At 41.2% G+C, this 20,644-nt stretch overlaps 1 protein-coding gene across 2 annotated transcripts in view; it reads right to left on the bottom strand.

Annotated features, from left to right (window-relative positions):
- KDM3B (lysine demethylase 3B) overlaps positions 1–20,644 on the bottom strand; it is a 60,122-nt gene that overhangs the window by 2,040 nt on the left and 37,438 nt on the right. For both annotated transcript variants that reach the window (XM_007172224.2, XM_007172223.2), the window contains 12 exons: positions 13,457–13,564; positions 12,148–12,275; positions 10,783–11,062; positions 9,782–10,038; positions 6,657–6,923; positions 5,674–5,845; positions 5,186–5,276; positions 4,913–5,043; positions 3,834–3,953; positions 2,687–2,826; positions 2,232–2,408; positions 1,240–1,374 (listed from right to left, as the gene is read on the bottom strand). In XM_007172224.2, coding sequence (XP_007172286.2) covers positions 1,240–1,374; positions 2,232–2,408; positions 2,687–2,826; positions 3,834–3,953; positions 4,913–5,043; positions 5,186–5,276; positions 5,674–5,845; positions 6,657–6,923; positions 9,782–10,038; positions 10,783–11,062; positions 12,148–12,275; positions 13,457–13,564 — 2,006 coding nt within the window. The remainder of the gene's footprint in view (positions 1–1,239; positions 1,375–2,231; positions 2,409–2,686; positions 2,827–3,833; positions 3,954–4,912; positions 5,044–5,185; positions 5,277–5,673; positions 5,846–6,656; positions 6,924–9,781; positions 10,039–10,782; positions 11,063–12,147; positions 12,276–13,456; positions 13,565–20,644) is intronic.

Here is a 20,644-nt window from a genome sequence, read left to right as displayed (position 1 = left end):
TGTATATGTATATATTGTATATGTGGTACGTATATGATGCTTTATGTCTTAAGCTGAGTTATGGGCACACAAGCCCCCTTTGCTGTTCTCTATTACATTTTTTGTATTAATTCAATAAATATTTACTGAGTACCTACTATGTGCTAGGGAAAAGCAGTGAATAAAACAGTAAAATCCCTGCCTTCATGGAGCTTAAACAGCTTATGTCCTAGTAGGGATAGAAACAAACATAAAATACATAGTATGTTAGATGGTGAAAAATACTACAGAAAAAAATAAAGCAGTGACAGAGGATTGGGAGGTGACATGTAACAAGTAGAGACCTAATGGAGGTGGGGTCTGAAATATGTATGCCTGAATACTTGCATTATATATCTATACTATCAATGTTATCTATTTATCAATGTGATGGTACTTTGTATAAGAACTTTATGGTTGAAATATTCCATAATTTTGAAAAAGGAACAGCAAAACAGATCAAGTTCAGGGATAAAGGTGATTAAATCTACCAGCAACCAAGAAAAATCTCCAACCTCATGGGTCACTGACCAAAGAAAACACACCTGAGTCACAGGCACGATGGAGGAAAACAGGTCACATGTGAGAGGCTGTAAGAACGCCTGTTCAGATGCTGAAGTTCTGCCTGGGAAATCTTGCTTCCTTATTCTTTTTTTTTTTTTTTAATGTTATTAAAGCATCCAAGTATATTAACAATGAAATTCTGCCCTTAAAGTTCCAATCCATTTCTGAGCAGAGGAAAACCTAATCTGATTGTCCAGCTTAGATCTACAAGTGGGAAACAACTCTTAGGGACATGGATTACAGTCCCTAGCAGGGCTCTAAGGAATTGAGTTTTCACAAAAGTTTGCTGTGAGAAGCAGCTTCGGGGAAAGAGGTTTAGAACACATTGCCACAGTGCTTTTCCCACCTGACTGAGGAAGTCAGTCTAGTCAGTTACTAACACGGATACACTGTATCTTCCAGAGGCAGAGAAACAGAAGATTGTCACACTGGAAGTGATTAGGTTAAAAGATTCATATTCTCTAAAAGCAAACCTGAAGAGGACTGATTAAATACTTCCTGGAGGGAGGACTCCATACCCCAGACATGGGTCCCTTAATCATCTCTCTGCAGTTATACTGCCCAGGTAATACCCTCAGAAAGCAGAATGTGCCTCCTGTGTATGTAGCCTAGTAGGAGATGAGAAGACAGGGTTGGGGTGGAGAAGGAGTTCTTTACCTGCAGTTTATCCTCATGGTTTGTATGAGTGTTAGAGAGATGCCTGAATTCCTGAGTCAGGCGGAAACAGTGCTTTACATGTTCTGGAGATACAAAGTCTTCTGCTACTTTTATGCAACTGTATAGATTGTGCACCTGGGAGAGGAAAAGTACAGAGGCAAACATCAGGCACTAGGTGCCCTGACTCTCTAGTCAGCAACAGGTGGAAACTGTCCATCATATCGTTTAAAAAAACAGTTTAGAAATACTTATGATATTCCATTTTCATAAAGACAACAAATGCAGAAAGACTATAAGTATACATTTATAGATGAAAATGTTAGTATCTGCACAGAAAAGGATCCGGAAAAATATACACCAAACTGTTAACAGTAGGCTACTTTCTGGAGAAGGCAGGACAAGGGGACTGAAAAGGGATATGGCATAGGTAGCTGAACAGAGACTCACCTTTTCTTTAATAGTCTCCCTTATTTAAAAATCTTTAAATGAGCATTTAAAATTACATGGAAGGGGGACTCCCCTGGTGGCGCAGTGGTTAAGAATCCATCTGCCAATGCAGGGGACGCGGATTCGAGCCCTGGTCCGAGAGGATCCCACATGCCGCGGAACAACTGGGCCCGTGAGCCATAACTTCTGAGCCCGCATGCCACAACTACTGAAGCCTGCGTGCCTAGAGCCCGTGCTCCGCAACAAGAGAAGCACCGCAATGAGAAGCTCGTGCACCACAATGAAGAGTAGCCCCCGCTCACCACAACTAGAGAAAGCCCGCGCGCAGCAACAAAAACCCAACGCAGCCAATAAATAAATAAATAAATAAATTTTAAAAATAAATAAAATTACATGGAAGAAAATTAAAAATCAAAAAATAAGTTGCACTTGAAGAGCAATCAGTCTAACCCAGCCATTTATATCTATTGCCAGATTAGCAAGAAACACATATAAGGAAACTATGGGAATTGTGGAGCCAGCCCTACCCCCAAGTTGGAACATACCTGGTGTGGGGCTCCAGCAGGTATGAAGACGGCATCTCCCAGGAACTGAACAATGGCCCAGCCTTGCACACCATATTCCTCATAGAGTCGCTTACGTAGGGTCTGGTCCAAGTACCAACTTTGGTCATGAATTGGATCATGATCAGGGGGATTCTCTTGGCCTTGCTCTTCTCCAACCTGATCATGAAACCATGATCAAAACCCAAAGATGGAAAAATCAATAAATACATAAAGATTATTAACAGGATAAATCCAACTTGCTGCAGTAACATCACTGATGGGCCAAAGTTTCTACTTTATTCAATATCTTCTAAGTGTGGACAGCCCTATGGGGCATTTTGACAGAGGGCACAGGTTTTTAATGCCAAGGGACTCCACATGAGAAACCCTAGGCAGGCTGTCTCAGCATCCCCAGACCCTTCGTCTCTGAGCTGGGAGCCCACCCAGGGACATACCTTTCGGAGCAGCTCCCGGATCTTCTCCGCATCCTTGGCTGCATAGATGTGCCACAAAGCACCGGGTTTCTCCTTTCCATCATGAATCCTTTGCTTTGTCACCTCATCAGCATCTCCCTCATCAATTGTCTTGAGCACCTCTGAAAAGAGCAAAGTGACACTTTTCAATGTAACCAGCCATTTCACTACCTCTGAGTGAAGCAAAATGTCCAATTCAAACAAGTTTAGTCTCTAGTATTCCCTATCTCTCTGGAGTGATATAAGGTAGAATCAAAGAATCAAAACTCACATTGGTCTAAGCTTCCTACACATGGGAAGAGCGACCCTAATCTTCCATACTTAACAGAGACTCAGCATTTTTTGGAGATATAGTGTTCCTTTAAAACATATTTCCTGCTCAAACTGTGTAGCCATATTTTATGTTCAAATTGCAGGTTATTTCCTGCTGTAAGTAGGTGGACTGTATACTTTCTCAAGACCTCTTCAAACTCTAGGATTCTGTGGATTTAAGGCCATGAAGAGTAAAGCTTCTCTGGCAAGTTAAGAGGCTTGGCTTCTAATTCTTGTCTGTTATGACCCTTTAAATGACAGCCTAATGGAAATATGTGCAGATGCGTAGCATCAAAAGCAAATGTGTGGCAAGAAATATACCAAAGTAATGATATTGATTATCCCTGAACTTGGAGATTTTGAGTTTTCTTCTTTAAAATTTTGTTTTCTAAAACTTCCATAATTAACACACATTAATTCTACACCGAGATAGCGGAGAGTGCAATGCAGCAAAATATCACTTTTATGCTTCATCTCTGGGCAAATGACCTGGCTTTATCACCTATTATTACCCCACAGCTGAACTGGGTGATGGACCAAGTAGGCCAGTTTGCCCTTTCTTCTTTATTCCTCTTTGTGATGTTACATACTCAGTGTTAAAGGGCAGCATTCCCAGAGAGGGAATAACTCTGGTCAAAGATACACAAGTACCACTCTTCTCTGCTGCAATCACCCCTTTGTCTGGGCACCTACTATGCATCATGCCTGGCAGAGAGTTAAGAAAAACCCACTGGCCCTGACTGAGGAGAAAGACACACCATTTTACTCCTGAGGCTAAACCTCACCCTGCTGAAGCACTGGGTCCTAGAAATCGTACCTTCATCATGAGCACCCTCCCCGATGGGGATCCCAACATACACCATCACATTAACTGCATCAGACACATCTAAGTGAAGATTTGTTGTGCCAACTCTTCTGTCCTCTGCTGTTATCAAGCCTGAAGGTAAAAGGAAGATATGCAAGGTGAAAGGGCAATATTCTGTTGTTGTTGTTTTTCTTTTTTGGCCGCGCCGCAAGGCTTGCAGGATCTTAGTTCCCTCACCAGGGACAGGGATTGAACCTGCGCCCTTGGCAGTGAAAGCGTGGAGTCCTAACCACTGGACCGCTAGGGAATTCCTGAAAGGGCAATATTCTGAAGAATCCATATAGACCCTACAAGTGAAAACATACTCGACGATGTTCTTAAATGTGGAACAATGGGAGAATGACGTATATCTATTTATCAATAAATAATTCTCCTTGTCTCTTTTCTAGTGTTTTAAAACTGATTTCGAGCTCAGCTGACACTATCATTAGCTTTGGCCATTGATCCAATTCCACCCTCCTAAATGATCTCTCCTTCAAAAGCAAAACAGATATGGGCATTATGGACACTCAAATGAAGCTTGGCTTTCACAGTGATTTAGGACATTACTGTGACTTCACAAAGAGCTGGCTGGGTAGCATGGTACTCAGACGTGTTCACTCTTATCTTATCAAGCCTCTTAAAAGCTAAGGATCTTTGGTCGTGCTGTGCGGCATGCAGGATCTTAGTTCCCTGACCAGGGTTAGAACCCTCACCCCCTGCAGTGGAAACACAGTGTCTTAAGCACTGGACTGCCAGGGAAGTCCCTTGGATGGAACCTTTAAGAGGAAACTTTCTAACTACTGTGTGTGTGTGTGTATATATATATACACACATACATACATATACAGTACTGGGCCCAAAGGGCTATTATGCAAATCAATGACAAAAGCAAACATATTCTAAACCATCCTGGATACTGTCAACTTCTTCAGCGCCTGTCACTTTGCCCTCTATCATCTCTACACATGATCCTGACTACAAATCTCCCTCTATAGGTGAAATGGAAACAGTAGTGTCCAAAAAGGTCAATTATGGCCTCTCCCTCATACCGTAGGCATTGTACATCTTGGGGCCCAAATCGGGCCTTACAAAGTAGCTGGGTAGCCTAGAGGCTAGATTGAGTCTGCCATCTCGTTTGGTATATTCTGGCAGAGGAAGGTTCTCCATCAGATCTTCAAACCTATAAAAAAAAAGCATGAAAGATGACTTAGCTTGTTATACGGGAAAAAGGAAAAGAGGTGGAGTTCACTTTTCTGTGATTACTTTGTGACAGCTTCAGCAAAGCACAAGTCTCTCAAGACGACTCACTGTAGTTCACTAACCTTGTTGGCATCATGTCCCGAAAATCTTCCCCAGGAGGCCAGTCCTTGAGTTTGAGCACCATTGGCTGCCCATCTTCTGACCTTAATCGCTCTGGAAGACAGAAAGCACTCCTACAAATATCTGCTGGGTTGGCTGCTGCCTGATTCTCCAGTGACTAAAGGGTTTAGAAGACTAAACTCTTATTTTCAGACTTCTAAACCGCCATAATGGATAAGGTGGGCTTTGTTTTCCTCAGCCACTGCTTTAGTACATGATAAATTTTTCCATCTCAAAGTGAAAGTGCTCCACACATCCCATGTGATCATGTGCTTAAGTCCAGGTATGCTCTGGGAGCCATGTGATTGCCATGAGAGCTACCTGGTTGGCACCTGGATAGAATGTTCCTCCTGTTAAGAGGATGTAATTTGTTATTTCAGCGGTAGGGCTGGGCATATAGATGCTTATTTTGCAGTCTGCTTTTACTGAACCAGATATCAAAGCTACTTACTGCATATGATCTCGAAGCCATCCCAGAAATCCCGAACTTTCACATCGGAAATTATAGCACAGTTCCTGCAGTTCACCAAGTCCACATCCTGGTCTCCAAATTCCTGGCTAAAGGCTTCTGGCTTCCAGAGTTCAGACTTGAGTTTTTTATGTACCCCTGATACCAGCACTGGCTGTGGAAACAAAAGTATCTCAATCAGAGCCACTTAGGAAATACTTAGCTCAGGGCTAAGGGACAGAATAGGAGGGTTTCCTGGGGACAACCTCTTCTCCACAATGATTTATTATTCCCTCCCAGTTTCAGAATCTATGGATTTCAACAATGTCAGCTACAGAAAATGAAAACACTTCTACTCTGTTATTACACTTGATTCTCACTGCGGGGGGTGGGGTGGGGGGTGGGGGCGCATTCCACAAAAATCACTTCTGCTGCCCTGGTATCTACCACTATTTTGAGGTGAGAGGATGAAAAGCTGACAAATGCAAACTCTGAGAATACGTCCTCACATCTCGAATAAAAAACTATCCAGACAATTCTACAACCTCCCCCTTCCTCACACCTGCTAATGTATAAAAATCAGGAAGTGTTATCGCACTATCACACAGACCTGTATGGTCTTGAAACATTTACCTAGAAGAGTACCACCCACTTCCACCCATTTTTGCCTCACCCCATATCACACTTACGGATTTTCCTCTAAAGGTGTCATTAATGCCAGATCACAACCTCACAGGAATTTCAACTGCCCTTTTAAGAACACAGAGTTACACAGCTGAGAAATAAAAAGATCCACAATGTATTTTTAGGAATCTTCTGACTTTTAAAAATCCAAGAAAACTTGAAGTAGCAAGGCTGTCTACAACAAACTTAGTATATGTCTAAATCTCCTTGGCAAAGTGTCTCCCAGAGAGAATTGAAACTATCCTGGTAGCTATAGTGGGCAGGCAGACAGCCGACCCTGGGATCTGCTTATTCTTGCTTACCTGGCCTTGTTTCCAACACTCCCGGAAGATCTTCCAATTGTTTTTGTTGCTGGGGTCATGGAGACACAGAAGTCTTCCATCACAGAGCCAGGAGTGAGAGGTATGGGGGTCCAGCACATTTAACCCCATCACCATCTCCTTCACTTCCTTTTGGGTATCAGTCAAGTTACAGGCCCGCTTTGCAGCATCTGAGGTTTTCTTATTTTCTACCACTGAGGCAATGATGTGGTCAAGGAAGTTGGGTAGGCTGGCCTTGTTCTTCACTCCCTGCCAGACACAAACCCATCAGGTTAGTATGACTGAGGCACCACCAGTAGAGTATTCAAAAACAGTCTCACAGTTATATTCACACGGAGTTCTGATCTACCTGATTAAATTTCATAAAAGTTATTGTAAAGTCTTTTGTAGTTGGAGGGGGGAGCCTGTTAAGTCACTATCTTACATTTCCCTAGCCTTCATATTTTGCTTTATATTTATGAAAAAAAAGTACAGAAAGGCCCCCTCTACTGCAGGAGATTTGAGACCTAAGAAATATCTTCAGCATTCAGCCCCGTTTTAAGCATATGCACGTAGACTGCAGGGATCACAAAATGCTGTAACTGAGTGAGAAAGATCATTTATTTTGAGGGTTACACATTTTTTTTTGGCCAGCATGCCCAAGGGATATACTTCAATTAAGTAACTGAGGTGACTTATCAAGGCAGTGATTTTTTTTTTACCAGGGAGTGTACCCCAATAAACAGTTGTACCAGAGTACCCAAGAGAACTGTATATTCTGAAAGCAGTCTTCTACTCCCCAATCCGTCCCCTACCAAGAATCTCTCATTTGTTTCAGCTGGCGGGAAAGCTCAGGCCCAGAGATGAAAGTGACATACCTAAGGTCACAGAAGTGAAGGAAGGGGAGGGCTTTTGTAAACTTGATAACACAATGTCTGAAGTATCACTAATCATGATCTCTACAGAGTATATGTAATCATATAACATCCTGGGAAAATTTAAAAAGAAAAAGGAGAACTGGGAGTTGGAGCAGTACAAATAAGACAGAGCTCAAAGTAATTTTTTTGGTCATTTATCCAAAAGAGAAACAAATAACCCACATTGTACAAGGCTCAACCACCCACAGTTCATCAAATTTCAGTCATTAGTCATAAAATAGAATGAGAAACATATTTGTGTACTTGTTTGAAATGATCTCTGAAATATATAAACTGAAAATACAAAAGCAATGTATAAAAACATCTGTGTAAAAAGGGGGGGGAACTATATACATATTTTATTATCACTGAAAGGACAATCATGAAACAATGGTCACCTACAAAAAGGGAGGCAACAGCGGGAAGGAGACTTTTCACTGTATTTTTAAAATTTAAATTTTGTACGTTTTGAATTTAGTAAATGCTTACTAAATACTTATGTATCAAACATTGTGCCACTAGGGATATAGTAATGAATAAAACAGACAAAAATGGGGAATTCCCAGGCAGTCTAGTGGTTAGGACTCTGCTTCCACTGCTGGGGACCTGGGTTTGATCCCTGGTTGGGGAACTAAGATCCTGAAAGCTGTGCAGCACAAAAAAGCCAAAAAAAACAAAAAAACAGACAAAAATGCCTTTAAGTGGAGGTGAAGCAGAAAATAAATAAAACACAGCAAGTCAGATGGTAATAAGTGCTATGGAAAAAGTAAGTGCAGGGCTTCCTTGGTGGCTCACCAGTTAAGAATCTGCCTGCCAATGCAGGGGACACAGGTTTGAGCCCTGGCCCGGGAAGATCCCACATGCCGCGGAGCAACTAAGCCCGTGTGCCATAACTACTGAGCCTGCGCTCTAGAACCCGTGAGCCACAACTACTGAGCCCAGGTGCCACAACTACTGAAGCCCACGTGCCTAGAGCCCGTGCTCTGCAACAAGAGAAGCCACTGCAATGAGAAGCCTGCGCACCGCAAGGAGGAGTAGCCCCCACTCGCTGCAACTAGAGAAAGCCCGCGCGCAGCAACGAAGACCCAACGCAGCCAAAAATAAATAAATTAATTAATTTAAAAAAAAAGTGCAGAGGTAACAGATATGAGTGGAGGATGGGAGTAGAATGGACTTTTAAAAAGGGTGATCTAAGAAGAAGGCTTACTGAAGATGTGACATTTCAGGAGGGAGGAGAGGAAGTTGATTAAGAAGCAGGCCATGTTGTGACATGGAAAAGAGAGTTCTCGGTGGAGAAAAAGACAAGTGCAAAGGCTCTGAAGAGAGAGCATGCCTGCCCATGTTCAAGAAACAGCAAGAAGGTGGGTGTGGCCAGAGCAGAGTGAACAAGAGGGAGAGTGGTAGTTGAAGTCAGGGAAGTGAGGGGAAGAGAGGGCTGGAACGTTATAGTCCACTGAAAGGACTCTGCTTTTATTATGAAATTGGAAGCCCTTGAAAGATTTTAGGCAGAGGTGATATGATGTGACATATCTTAAAAGGACCACTCTAGCTGCTCTGTGTAGAAAGGGAAGAAATACAGAGGACCTGTAAGGAGTTTACTACAAAAATTCAGGCAAGAGAGGATGTTGACTCAGACTAGAGAGGAAGCAGTGGAGCTGATGAGAAATGGGTGCACTCTGAATACATTCTGATAATCAAACTGAAAGGTTATGCTAACAGATTAGATACGAAATGTGAGAGGGGAGTCCCAAAAGACTCCAAGATTTTTGGCCAAGCAATTGGAAGCCACTGACCAAGAGAAGCAAAAAATAAAGGAAATGCAGGCTCACAGGCAGAAGAACAGGAGTGTGGTTTTAGAGGTGTTAGGTTTGAAGCGTCTATTAGATACCCAAGAGAGTACAATATGAATGTACTGCCTACGTTTAAAAAAAATTTAATGTCTGTTATTGTCAAGAAAATAAAGTGATTTCTGCTGATGATTGAAAAACTTCAGTCTCAATTTCTACTGACTTCCTAACATGGCACAAAAGGTTTACTACTTAAAAGGATCTCAAACATTCCCAAAACTTAATATAAAGAAAGATCTTGTCAGCTGGCCTGATAATGTGAAGGACACAAGTCAGTCATATACCCTCTAACCCAGTTATCAGATCTCTGATGGTTCTTTCATGGAAAAGCAGCAAAGGCTAGAGTTGTAGAGAGGACACTTACTGCTGAGGATGTAGAGAAGACCGGGGGGAAGGGTATGCCTGTGTCCAAGGGGGTTTGAGGAAGCTTTCCGGGCCCGGAGTGGAGGAGGTCTCGAAGGCTAGAGCCTTCAGTTTTGTTGTTGGAGGCAGTGGGACCCAGTAACAGACTGTTAAAAAGCTTTGGAGTCAACGGAGAGACCTTTGCAGTGGAGTTGAATGAGTCCAGCCCAAAGGGTGAATGAGACTCTTTACTGAGCACCGACCTCAGGGACCCTGCTTCTGTAAGAACATAACCAGGAATAGCATTAGGCACAAGGAATACCCAGCAGGCAACTGACTCCTAAAAATCAGCCAAGTGGGAAAGAGGAAAGACTTTCCCCTCCCTTGCCCCCCAAACTACGTACGGTTTGTCTGGGCCAAGCCTGATGAGCTATGACTATGGCAGGTCTCATGGCCAAGGAGAAGCTCTCCTACTTCTTCCTTTCTTTTCCAGACCTGGATTTCAAACTTCCTTTTGTTCCCATCCATCTTTCGTCTCCCTCACTTTCTAAGACAGTGTTTCTTCAAGTGGGTCTCCAGAATACTTGTATTAGAATTACCTGGAGTGCTTGTTAAAAATGGAGATTCTTGGTCTTACTCCAAGAGATTTTCACTTAATAGTTCTGGTGGGGTACAGGAATCTGCATTTTTAACGATTCCCCAGGTGATTCTTGTGCCCACTGAAAAACAAGTCTAGCCCTCCTGGCTAGTAATACTGGCTATCAGGGCCATTTGGGAAGCTTGTTAAAAATCTTATATCGATTCTGACTAAAGAGGTTTGGGGTAGAACCCAGGCATGTGCCTTTTTTAAAAAGCTCCACTTCTAGAAAGAAGTGGAAAGAGATTCCCTCATTTTACATGATCAGCCAGAGAAAGCAAGTGGCACGTTTCAAAAATGTGGATGGTAATGTGTGAGTCTGAAGAATCCCAGAATAACTCAAGTGTTCCACCCACAGGCAGGGCAGAGGCTTGTGTTAATCTCACCTTTTGTTTCTTCCTTAGCCTTCTGAGTTGCTAAATCCGCCAACCAGTGCAGGGCAGAGGAAGGTGGGCCTGTGTCAGGGCAAGGGGGCCTGATGGCTTTTAGCTCACTATTGCTATTTGACGCCGAACTGTCTGCTTTCAGAGGCTCGTCAGATCTGATGTCAGTACTGTCGGCTTTGGCAACATGGTCAGTCTCTGGTTGTGTTACCGACGCAGTTCCTCCTCCACCTGAGAAGGTGGTTTCATTTCCAGAAGAGGCACTAGGGTTTATGCTAGGAAGCTATAGCACAGAACGCCAACATGGTTAAAGTGTTGTCCTTGTGTAGAAAAAATACAATGCAAATAGTAATGACAGCTGACACTAAACAGGTCTGGGAAAGCAACTGTCCCATAAACTGCTATTTCACTCATTCATTAATTTAACATATATTTGTTGAGTCCTACAATGTGACAGAAACTATGCTAGGTTCTGTGGAAAGAGCAGTGAACAAGACTTGAAAATAAAACAGCGTTTTTGTTTGGCATGCCCGAGGCTCAAATTCTGCACTGGCAAATTGGTGATTAGAACTTGACCGCATAGAGCTGTTCCGAGGATTAAATGAGATAGTACTGATATATGCAAAGAGCTCAGCATAGTGCCTGGCACACATAAATGCTCAATAAAATGGTTATTATTCTATTATTGAATTTTCCAGATGATTTGCTCTAATATGTCAACTCTACTGAAAAGATATTTTGAGATCTCTCAGCATTAATCCCTGTACCTCTTATTGATCATGTGTAGCATTCCTGGAAAGCCCTCCGAATGTAAGAGGTATGTGTGCGTTCTTTTTCTTTTTTTTTAAATAGCCTCTTATTCAAAATAGTCACCATCACACCAGAATGACCTCCACTTCTGACAGAGCAATGAGAAAATCACTGCCTCTCTGTGAAGGCTTAGGACTGCTTTCAGGGTAGAATGATCCCAGATCAGCAGGCTAATATTCATATTTCTTTCCTCAGTACCTAACATGACAAGGCAGTGACCACGCACACGATAGGAATGTATTCCTAGTGACCTTTTCTGTACTCTTCACCTACACAAGGAACCTGAGGTACAAATCTTGACAAGATGCAAAGAATCTCTTTGTGCTATTTATCAAACAAGCCTGAATTGGTTTTAAAGACACATGAAGAGAACTCATACCAGTCAGGGGGAATTTAAATCCCTTGAGTAACTTCTGGGGCTCTCTTTAGACAGGCCTCCCCATCCCCTAATTCCCCAGGAATGTGACAGTAGCCTGGGACAACAGAGGTGAAAATGAGGCACTTCCTGGTACAAAGAACTTGAGTTTCTCTCAGTTGTACCTATACACACCACTTTACCTGTGACATCCCATTAGTGACAGCAGGTCTCAACACAGATTTGTTCTGCCGGCTAATACAAGGGCAGTTTGCTTTAATTCCCCACTTGCCCCGGGCAGCATGTACCATGTCTCCAATATTGTAAAGAGCTGGAAAAAAAATAACAATTAACCTTAGAATAATTGTATGTGTCAGGTATTGTGCTAAAGACCTTATTTACATTATCTCTCTCAAGCTTTACCACATTTCAGTGAGGTAGCAGCTTGTACCCTCAATTTTTGATGATGAAACTGAGACTCAGAGAAGTTAGGTTATTTGCTTAAGTACATAAAGTTGGTAAATGAAAGTACCGAGACTTTAACCCAGGTCTATCTAGCACTAAAGTTCTGTGCACGCTTAACCACTAAGCTACACTCCCTCCCTCCTCTAGTAAACGTTAACAAGGTGTCCTTTAGCAGAAACTCTAGGGGTAGATTCCCTATTGTTCAAGCGTATGTAAACATTTTGAATTGTATACTTGAGATTTACTGTAAGTTATACCTAAAAAAAAAATAGACCAATGTAAACTTTACACAAACATTTAACCAATGCTTAGATCAGCAGGGAGCAGGCATCTGACCACTGCACTCAGGGAGGTCTTCTGCTCTGATGCACTGGGTTATAAAGATCCAGGGGGTGGCTCCCCAAAGTGGAGAAGAATATAGGCAGAGGATTCACCAACTTCAGTGTGTGTATGTTAATGGAAGTGTGGAAGCTGGAAACAGACTATCTGGAGGAATCAATGAAGTAAGCTGCCACATGACCATTCATTCCTACTGTTAAGCTGCCTTCTTCATGGATTCAAGAGCTTTGATTAGCTTCAGCTGGATTTTTATAAACCTAGAACCAAAGGTCTTTCTGGAAGCCAGGGGACTGGCTTTTTCTTTCTTTCTTTTTTTTTTTTGCTGGGCCACACGGCTTGTGAGATCTTAGTTCCCCGACCAGGGACTGAACCCGGGCCCTCGGCAGTGAGAGCACAGCGTCCTAACCACTGGACCACCAGGGAATTCCCGGACTGACTTTTTCTATTCTGGTCCTGCCGACCATAGGAATGTAAAATGACATCTGAAAAGCAACCAACCCCTCCACCCAGAAAGGTGAGGCAAAGTGGGTGCAGTGGCTGCATACAATCTAACATTTCTGAAGATTCAAATTCTCAGGGAAATCTAGTGAGGCTTAAAAAGAGTCAAGCTGAGATAAACCATTTTACCAAATATTATGGTGTGTAAATTATAGCTCAATTAAAAACATCTTTTTTCCCCCACCGAATCTAAAAAAGGAATTCCTTTACCTGTGCCAGGGATGATCTGTGTGGGCATGAGATTCTCTGGTTCATGGGACTGTCCCTTTGCACACTTCAACCAGGAGAAAACCTCTTCATCACCTATCTCTTCTGTCTCTGAAACAGAAATGAAATGACTTTACTTATTTTATGAGGGTCACAAGATGTATCTCTCTCAGTAAGTCAGAGTTTCAGACTTTATAGGCCAATTTTTTCATGGGTCAAAGAAGATAACAGCTAACTTTTAAAAATACTGCTACACTGAGGTGCAATTTACATAAAATTAATTCAACAATTTAAAGTGTACACTTCAATGAATTTAGACAAATGTATATAGTTGTAGAAACAGTACTACATTCAGGATTTAGAACTTTTCTATCCCTTCCTGAAGTTCCCTTCAGCCCTTTACAGTCAATACCCTTTCCTCAACCCCTGGCCACCAATGACCAACTTTCTAACACTAAAGTTTTGCTTCTTCTAGAATTTCATATCACTGGAAACATATGGTATGTCATTTGTCATTTGTGTTGGGCTTCTTTCATTTAGCAGTGATTTTGAGATTCATCCATATTGTTGGATTTATCAGTAATTCATATCTTTTTATGTCTGAGTGCTGTTCCATAGTATGGATGTACCTTATTGTGTTTACCCACTTATCAGCTGGTAAATAGTTGGATTGTTTCCCATTATTGGCTATTATGAATAAAGTGCTACAAACATTCAAGTACAAGCCTTTGTGTGGACATATTTTCATTTCTCTTGGAAATACCTAGAAGTGGAATGCTAGTTTATGTCTAAACTTATAAAGAAATGGCTATACTGTTTTCCAAAGTGATGGTACCAAATTGCATTACTATCAGCAATGTTTAGTAAGTTTTAGTTGCTCCATATCCTTGACAGCACTTTTGTACTCTCAGTTTTAAAAATTTTAGCCATCCTAGTGGGGTTGGTGGTTTCTCATTACGGTTTTAATTTGCATTTCCCTAGTAAGTAATGATAGTTTTTTCCCATGTGATTATTTTCCATTGATCTATCTTCTTTGATATCTGTTCAAATATTTTGCCCATTTAAAAACTGGGTTTTGGTGGGGACTTCCCTGGTGGCGCAGTGGTTAAGAATCCACCTGCCAATGCAGGGGACACGAGTTTGAGCCCTGGTCCGGGAAGATCCCACATGCTGCAGAGCAACTAAGCCCATGCACCACAACTACTGAGCCCGCGTGCCACAGCTACTGAAGCCCGCGTACCTAGAGCCTGTGCTCCGCAACAAGAGAAGCCACCGCATGAGAAGCCCGCGCACCGCAACGAAGAGTAGCCCCCGCTCTCCGCAGCTAGAGAAAGCCTGAGAGCAGCAACAAAGACCCAATGCAGCCAAAAATAAATAAATTTAAAAAGTAGGGACTTCCCTGGTGGCAGTGGTTAAGAATCTGCCTGCCAATGCAGGGGACAGGGGTTTGATCCCTGGTCCAGAAAGCTCCCACATGCCGTGGAGCAACTAAGCCCAAGTGCCACAACTACTGAGCCTGCGCCCTAGCGCCCGTGAGCCACAACTACTGAGCCTGCGCCCTAGCACCCGTGAGCCACAACTACTGAGCCTGCCTGCCACAACTACTGAAGCCCGCATGCCTAGAACCCGTGCTCTGCAACAAAGAGAAGCCACCGCAAAGAGAAGCACGTGCACTGCAAAGAACAGTAGCCCCCACTCACTGCAACTAAAAAGAAAGCCCATGCGCAGCAATGAAGACACAAAGCAGCCAAAAATAAATAAATAAATTTATAATAAAAAACAATTTAAAAAAAACAACTGGTTTTTTTGTCGTGTTATTGAGTTTTAAGAGGTCTTTATTATAAATGCAAGTTCTTTAGCAAATATGTGATCAGTGAATCTTTTCTCCCACTATGTGGCTTGCCTTTTCATTTACTTAATGTCTTTTGAAGACAGTTTTCAAATTTGATGATATTAATTTTTCTTTTGTTTTTTGTGTCTTATCTAAGAAATATTTATGTAACCCAAGGACACAAAGGTCTTCTATTTTTTTCCTAGAGGTTTTAGAGTTTTAACTTTTATGTTTAGGTCTATGATTTACTAGAGTTAATTTTTTGTATATAATGTGAATAAAAATAGTTCATTTGATTATTTGAATATGTATATACAGTTATTTCAGTACCATTTGTGAAAGGACTATCTTTTCCCATTCAATTACCTTGGCACCTTTGCAGCTAATCAGTTGAATATATATGAGTGGGTTTACTTCTAGACTCTGTTCTGTTGTACTAACCATAGTGTCTTGATTACTGTAGCTTTATACAAAGTCTTAAAATGAAGTAGTATAAATCCTCCAACTTCATTCTTCTTTTTCAAAATTTTGGTTATTCTAGGTCCTTTGTATTTCATATAAATTTTAGAAACAACTCGTCAATTTCTACAAAAAGGCCTATTGGGATTTTGATTGGAATTGCACTTAATTACAGATCAATTTGGAAGAACTGACATCTTAATATTCAATCTTCTATCCGTGAATACAGTACATCTCTCCATTTATTTAGCATTTAATTTCTCTTAGCAATATGTTGTAGTCTTCAGTACATGTGTCTTTTACACATTTGCTAAATCTATCCCTAATTGTTCACTGACATCATACAGAAATAGAACTGAATTTTGTTATGTTGACTTTGTATCCTGCAGTCTTGCTAAACTCATTTATTAGTTCTGGTAGCTTTACTGTAGATTTCTTGGGATTTTCTATATAGATGATCATGTCATCTGAGAATAAAAACCATTTTATTTCTTTCCAAGCTATGTGCCTTTTATTATTATTATTATTATGCTTTTCCTTGTCTTTTATTTCTTCATGCTGACTAGTAACTCCAGTTCAATGTTGAATAGAAGTTGTGAAGAGTGGACATCCTTGCTTTGTACCTGATCCTAGGGGGAAAAATACAGTCTTTCACATTATATAAGATGTCCCTATCTATACCTAGTTCAGTGTTTCAACTTTTCTTTATCATGCCCCCAAAAAACCTTCTTAGGCTTTTTTTTTGGTAATTGTGCTATCCACTCCAAGAAATCTGAATACAAGATATACTGTATATCTGTTTATTTGTACCATTTTTTGGTTTCATTTTTCCTCCTTTTGAATTAATTACTTTTTATAATATGATTTTGTTTCCGTTTTTGGCTTAGTGGCTATATCTCTTAATTTTTTTGGTTTGTTTTAGAGTTTGCAGTATCTTTAACTTATCACAGTCTGTCTTCAAATGCTGTAACACTTCACAGTGTTAAGACCCTTACAAAACAATACTTCCATTTTCCCCTCCTTTCCTTTGTGCTGTTATTACATATTTTAGTTTTACTTAAATTATAAACCCCACAATACACTGTTACTACTTTTGCTTTAAACAATTATCTTTTTAAAAGATTAAGAAAAAAAGTCTTTTATATGTACCTGCATATTTACCACGTAGGATATTCTTCACTCCTTTGTGTAAATCCAAATTTCCACATTGTATCATTTTCTTCTGCCTGAGTAACTACCTTTAACTTTGTAGCATGGATCTGCTGGTGATGAATTCTATCACTTTTTCCACGTCTGAAAAACTATTTCACTCTTGAAAGATATTTTCACTGGTATGAATTCTAGGTTAATAGGTTTGTTTTCAGCACCTTAAAATACTGTTCCATTGTCTCTGGTGTACAGGTTTCTGACAAGTTAGCTATCATTCTTATCTTTATTACATAATGTGCCTTTTTTCATCTGGTGCTTTTCAGCTTTTCTCTTTATCACTGTTTTTCGGTAAGTGATTATGATGTGCTTTGGTGTGGTTTTCTTTTAATTTATTTATTATTTTTATTTATTTTTGCCTGCATTGGGTCTTTGTTACCGTGCACAGGCTTGCTCTAGTTGTGGCGAGCGGGGGCTACTCTTCATTGCGGTGTGCAGGCTTCTCATTGTGGTGGCTTTGCTTGTTGCAGAGCACGGGCTCTAGGTGCATGGGCTTCAGTAGTTGTGGTGCATGGGCTCAGTAGTTGTAGCTCGCGGGCTCTAGAGCACAGGCTTGAAAGCTGTGGCACACGGGCATAGTTGCTCCACGGCATGTGGGATCTTCCCGGACCAGGGCTCAAACCCATGTTCCCTGCATTGGCAGGCGGATTCTTAACCACTGCGCCACCAGGGAAGCCCCTGGTGTGGTTTTCTTTTCTTTTTTTTTTATGAATAAATTTATCTATCTATCTGTCTATCTATTTATTTTTGGCTGAGTTGGGTCCTTGTTGCTGTGCGGGGCTTTCTCTAGTTGCGGTGAATGGGGGCTACTCTTCGTTGCGGTGCATGGGCTTCTCATCGTGGTGGCTTCTCATTGTGGTGGCTTCTCTTGCTGTGGAGCACGGGGTCTAGGCACGTGGGCTTCAGTAGTTGTGGCACGCGGGCTCAGTAGTGTGGCTCGTGGGCTCTAGAGCACAGGCTCAGTAGTTGTGGCGCACGGGCTTAGTTGCTCCGCGGCATGTGGGATCTTCCTGGACCAGGGCTCAAACCCGTGTCCCCTGCATTACCAGGTGATTCTTAACCACTGCGCCACCAGGGAAGCCCCGGTGTGGTTTTCTTAACGTATTTTCTGTTTGAGGGTTATTGTTGGATTTGTGGTGTTATAGCTTTTTCATCAAATTTGGAAAATTTTTGGCTTTACTTGTTCAAATATTTTTTCTGTCTCTGCCCTCCTGCCCTTTCTCTTTCTGGAACTCCATTTATAAGTTTTGGAGACTGCCCAATATATCCTGTAGTTCAACAATCCACTCTTCAACTTATAAATTTCTTTCTTCTCTCTGTGCTTAGCTTTTATAGTTTCTATTGCTGTCTTCAAGCTCACTGTTTCTTCTGGAGTATCTAATCTGCCACCTAGTGTAATTTTTGTGGGGAGATATTTTTCATCTCAAGAAGTTTCATTTGGGTCTGTTACATGTCTTCTGTTTTTCTCATTGTGTTTTCCTTTATGTCCAAGCATATTTAAAAGTTTTATAATAGCTGTTTTAGGTCCTTGTACAATAATTCCATCACTCCTGTCATTTCTGGATTTGTTCTACAGATAGTTTTTTTTTTTCTTTTTTCCAGATTATTGGTCATATTATTCTGCTTTTCTGTATACCTGATCATTCTTCACTGAATGCAGAGCTTTGTGAGTTTTATGTTCAGAGTACTGGATTTTGTTGTAATCCTTTAAAGAATGTTTGGTTTTAGTGTGGCATATAACTAAGTAACTTGTAGATGAATTTGATCCTTCCAAGGCTTGCTTTACACTTCATTATGGCAGGTCCAGAGCAGCCTGTATTCTGGGACAACATTAGTCTTACTACTAAGGGTGTGACTCTTTTGAACTCTATCCAGTGTCTCTCCACTCTGGCTGGTGGGAATACAAACTGTCAGTTCTGTATACTACTCAGTTGACTGCCTTGAGAAAAGTTTCATCTTATGCATGTGCAGATCACTATAAGACAAAAAAAATTTAGACGATTTCTCCACAGATCTCTGGTGTTCTCTCTGTGTAGCTGTAACCTCTTCAGTACACTACCTTATTCTTCACAGATTCTGATCTCTGTCTCAACTCATGAGACTGCTAAACTCTATATTAGTTACCTTTCCCTGTGGTACAGGATGGAAACTGCCTCCAAGCAGTAAACTGGGGCGACTGTAAGATTCACCTTATTTCTTCCCTTTTCTTAGGGAACACAGACTCAAACTGCCTGTTGTCTAATATCTGAAATTGTGGTTTCATATATTTTGTCTGGTTTTCTTGTTGTTTATGGCAGGAGGGCAATTTGTGCAGAAGTTAATCTTTCATGGGCAAAAATGGAAGATCTTAGCTCCATTAACATGTAGAACCTAGTGGATGTCAGGCCCTGTGTTAACCACTTTACATACGTCATCTCATTTAATCCTCAAAACAATGCTGTGAGGGACATACTCATATTATCTTTGTTTTATAGACAAGGAAACTGAGGTTTTGAGGGGTTAAGTAGCTAGCCCAAGATCATAGTTGGTATAATAATGTGTGCAAGTAGGATTCAGATCCCAGTAGCCTAAGCTCTAAAACCACTGTTACAATGGTTACACTGTATCTTAGAAGAGGGAAGAATGAGGAAGTCAAGGGCCAAGGAGGATTCTTGGTGGGCAATAAGGTAAAGCAAAAACAAAGTGAAGCAAAGGATTTGAATAGACATTTTTCCAAAGAAGATAAACATAGGGCCAATAAGCGTATGAAAAGATGCTCAACATCAGTAGTCATCTGGGAAATGCAAGTCAAAACCACACAATGAGGGACCTCCCTGGTGGTGCAGTGGTTAAGAATCGCCTGCCAATGCAGGGGACACGGGTTCGAGCTCTGGTCTGGGAAGATTCCACATGCCACAGAGCAACTAATCCCGTGCGCTGCAACTACTGAGCCTGTGCTCCAGAGCCCACGAGTCACAACTACTGAAGCCCGCGCTCCACAACTACTGAAGCCTGTGCGCCTAGAGCCCATGCTCCGCAACAAGAGAAGCCACCGCAATGAGAAGCCCGTGCACCACAACAAAGAGTAGCCCCCACTCACCGCAACTAGAGAAAGCCCGTGTGCAGCAATGAAGACCCAATGCAGCCATAAATAAATAAATAAATAAATAAATTTATTAAAACACACACACACACACACACACACACAATGATATACTACTTCATAGCCACTATGATGGCTACAATTAAAGACATTTAATAACAAGTGTTGACAAGGATGTAGAAAAACTGGAATCCTCGTACATTGCTGGTGGAATTATAAAATGGTGCAGCTACTTTGGAATACAGTTTGGCAGTTTCTGAAAGGGTTAAAAATAGAACTGCCATATGCCCCATCAGTTCCACTACTAGGTATATCCTCAAAAAAAATGAAAACATATGTTCACACAAAAACTTGTACACAAATGTTCCTAGTGGCATTATTCATAACAGCCCAAAGTAGAAACAACCTAAATGTCCATTGACTTATGAATGGATGAAGAAAATGTAGTATATCATACAATGGAATATTACCTGGCAATACAAAGGAATGAATTAGGTGCTATAACATGGATGAAACTTTGAAACAGTATGCTAAGTTAAAGAGGCCAGTCACAGAAGGCCAAATATTGTATGATTCCATTTATATGACATGTACAGAATAGGCAAATCTATAT

The sequence above is a fragment of the Balaenoptera acutorostrata genome, chromosome 2 (genome assembly GCF_949987535.1).
Source record: "Balaenoptera acutorostrata chromosome 2, mBalAcu1.1, whole genome shotgun sequence".
NCBI lineage: Eukaryota > Metazoa > Chordata > Mammalia > Artiodactyla > Balaenopteridae > Balaenoptera > Balaenoptera acutorostrata.
This window is presented reverse-complemented; position numbering and strand designations above follow the sequence as displayed.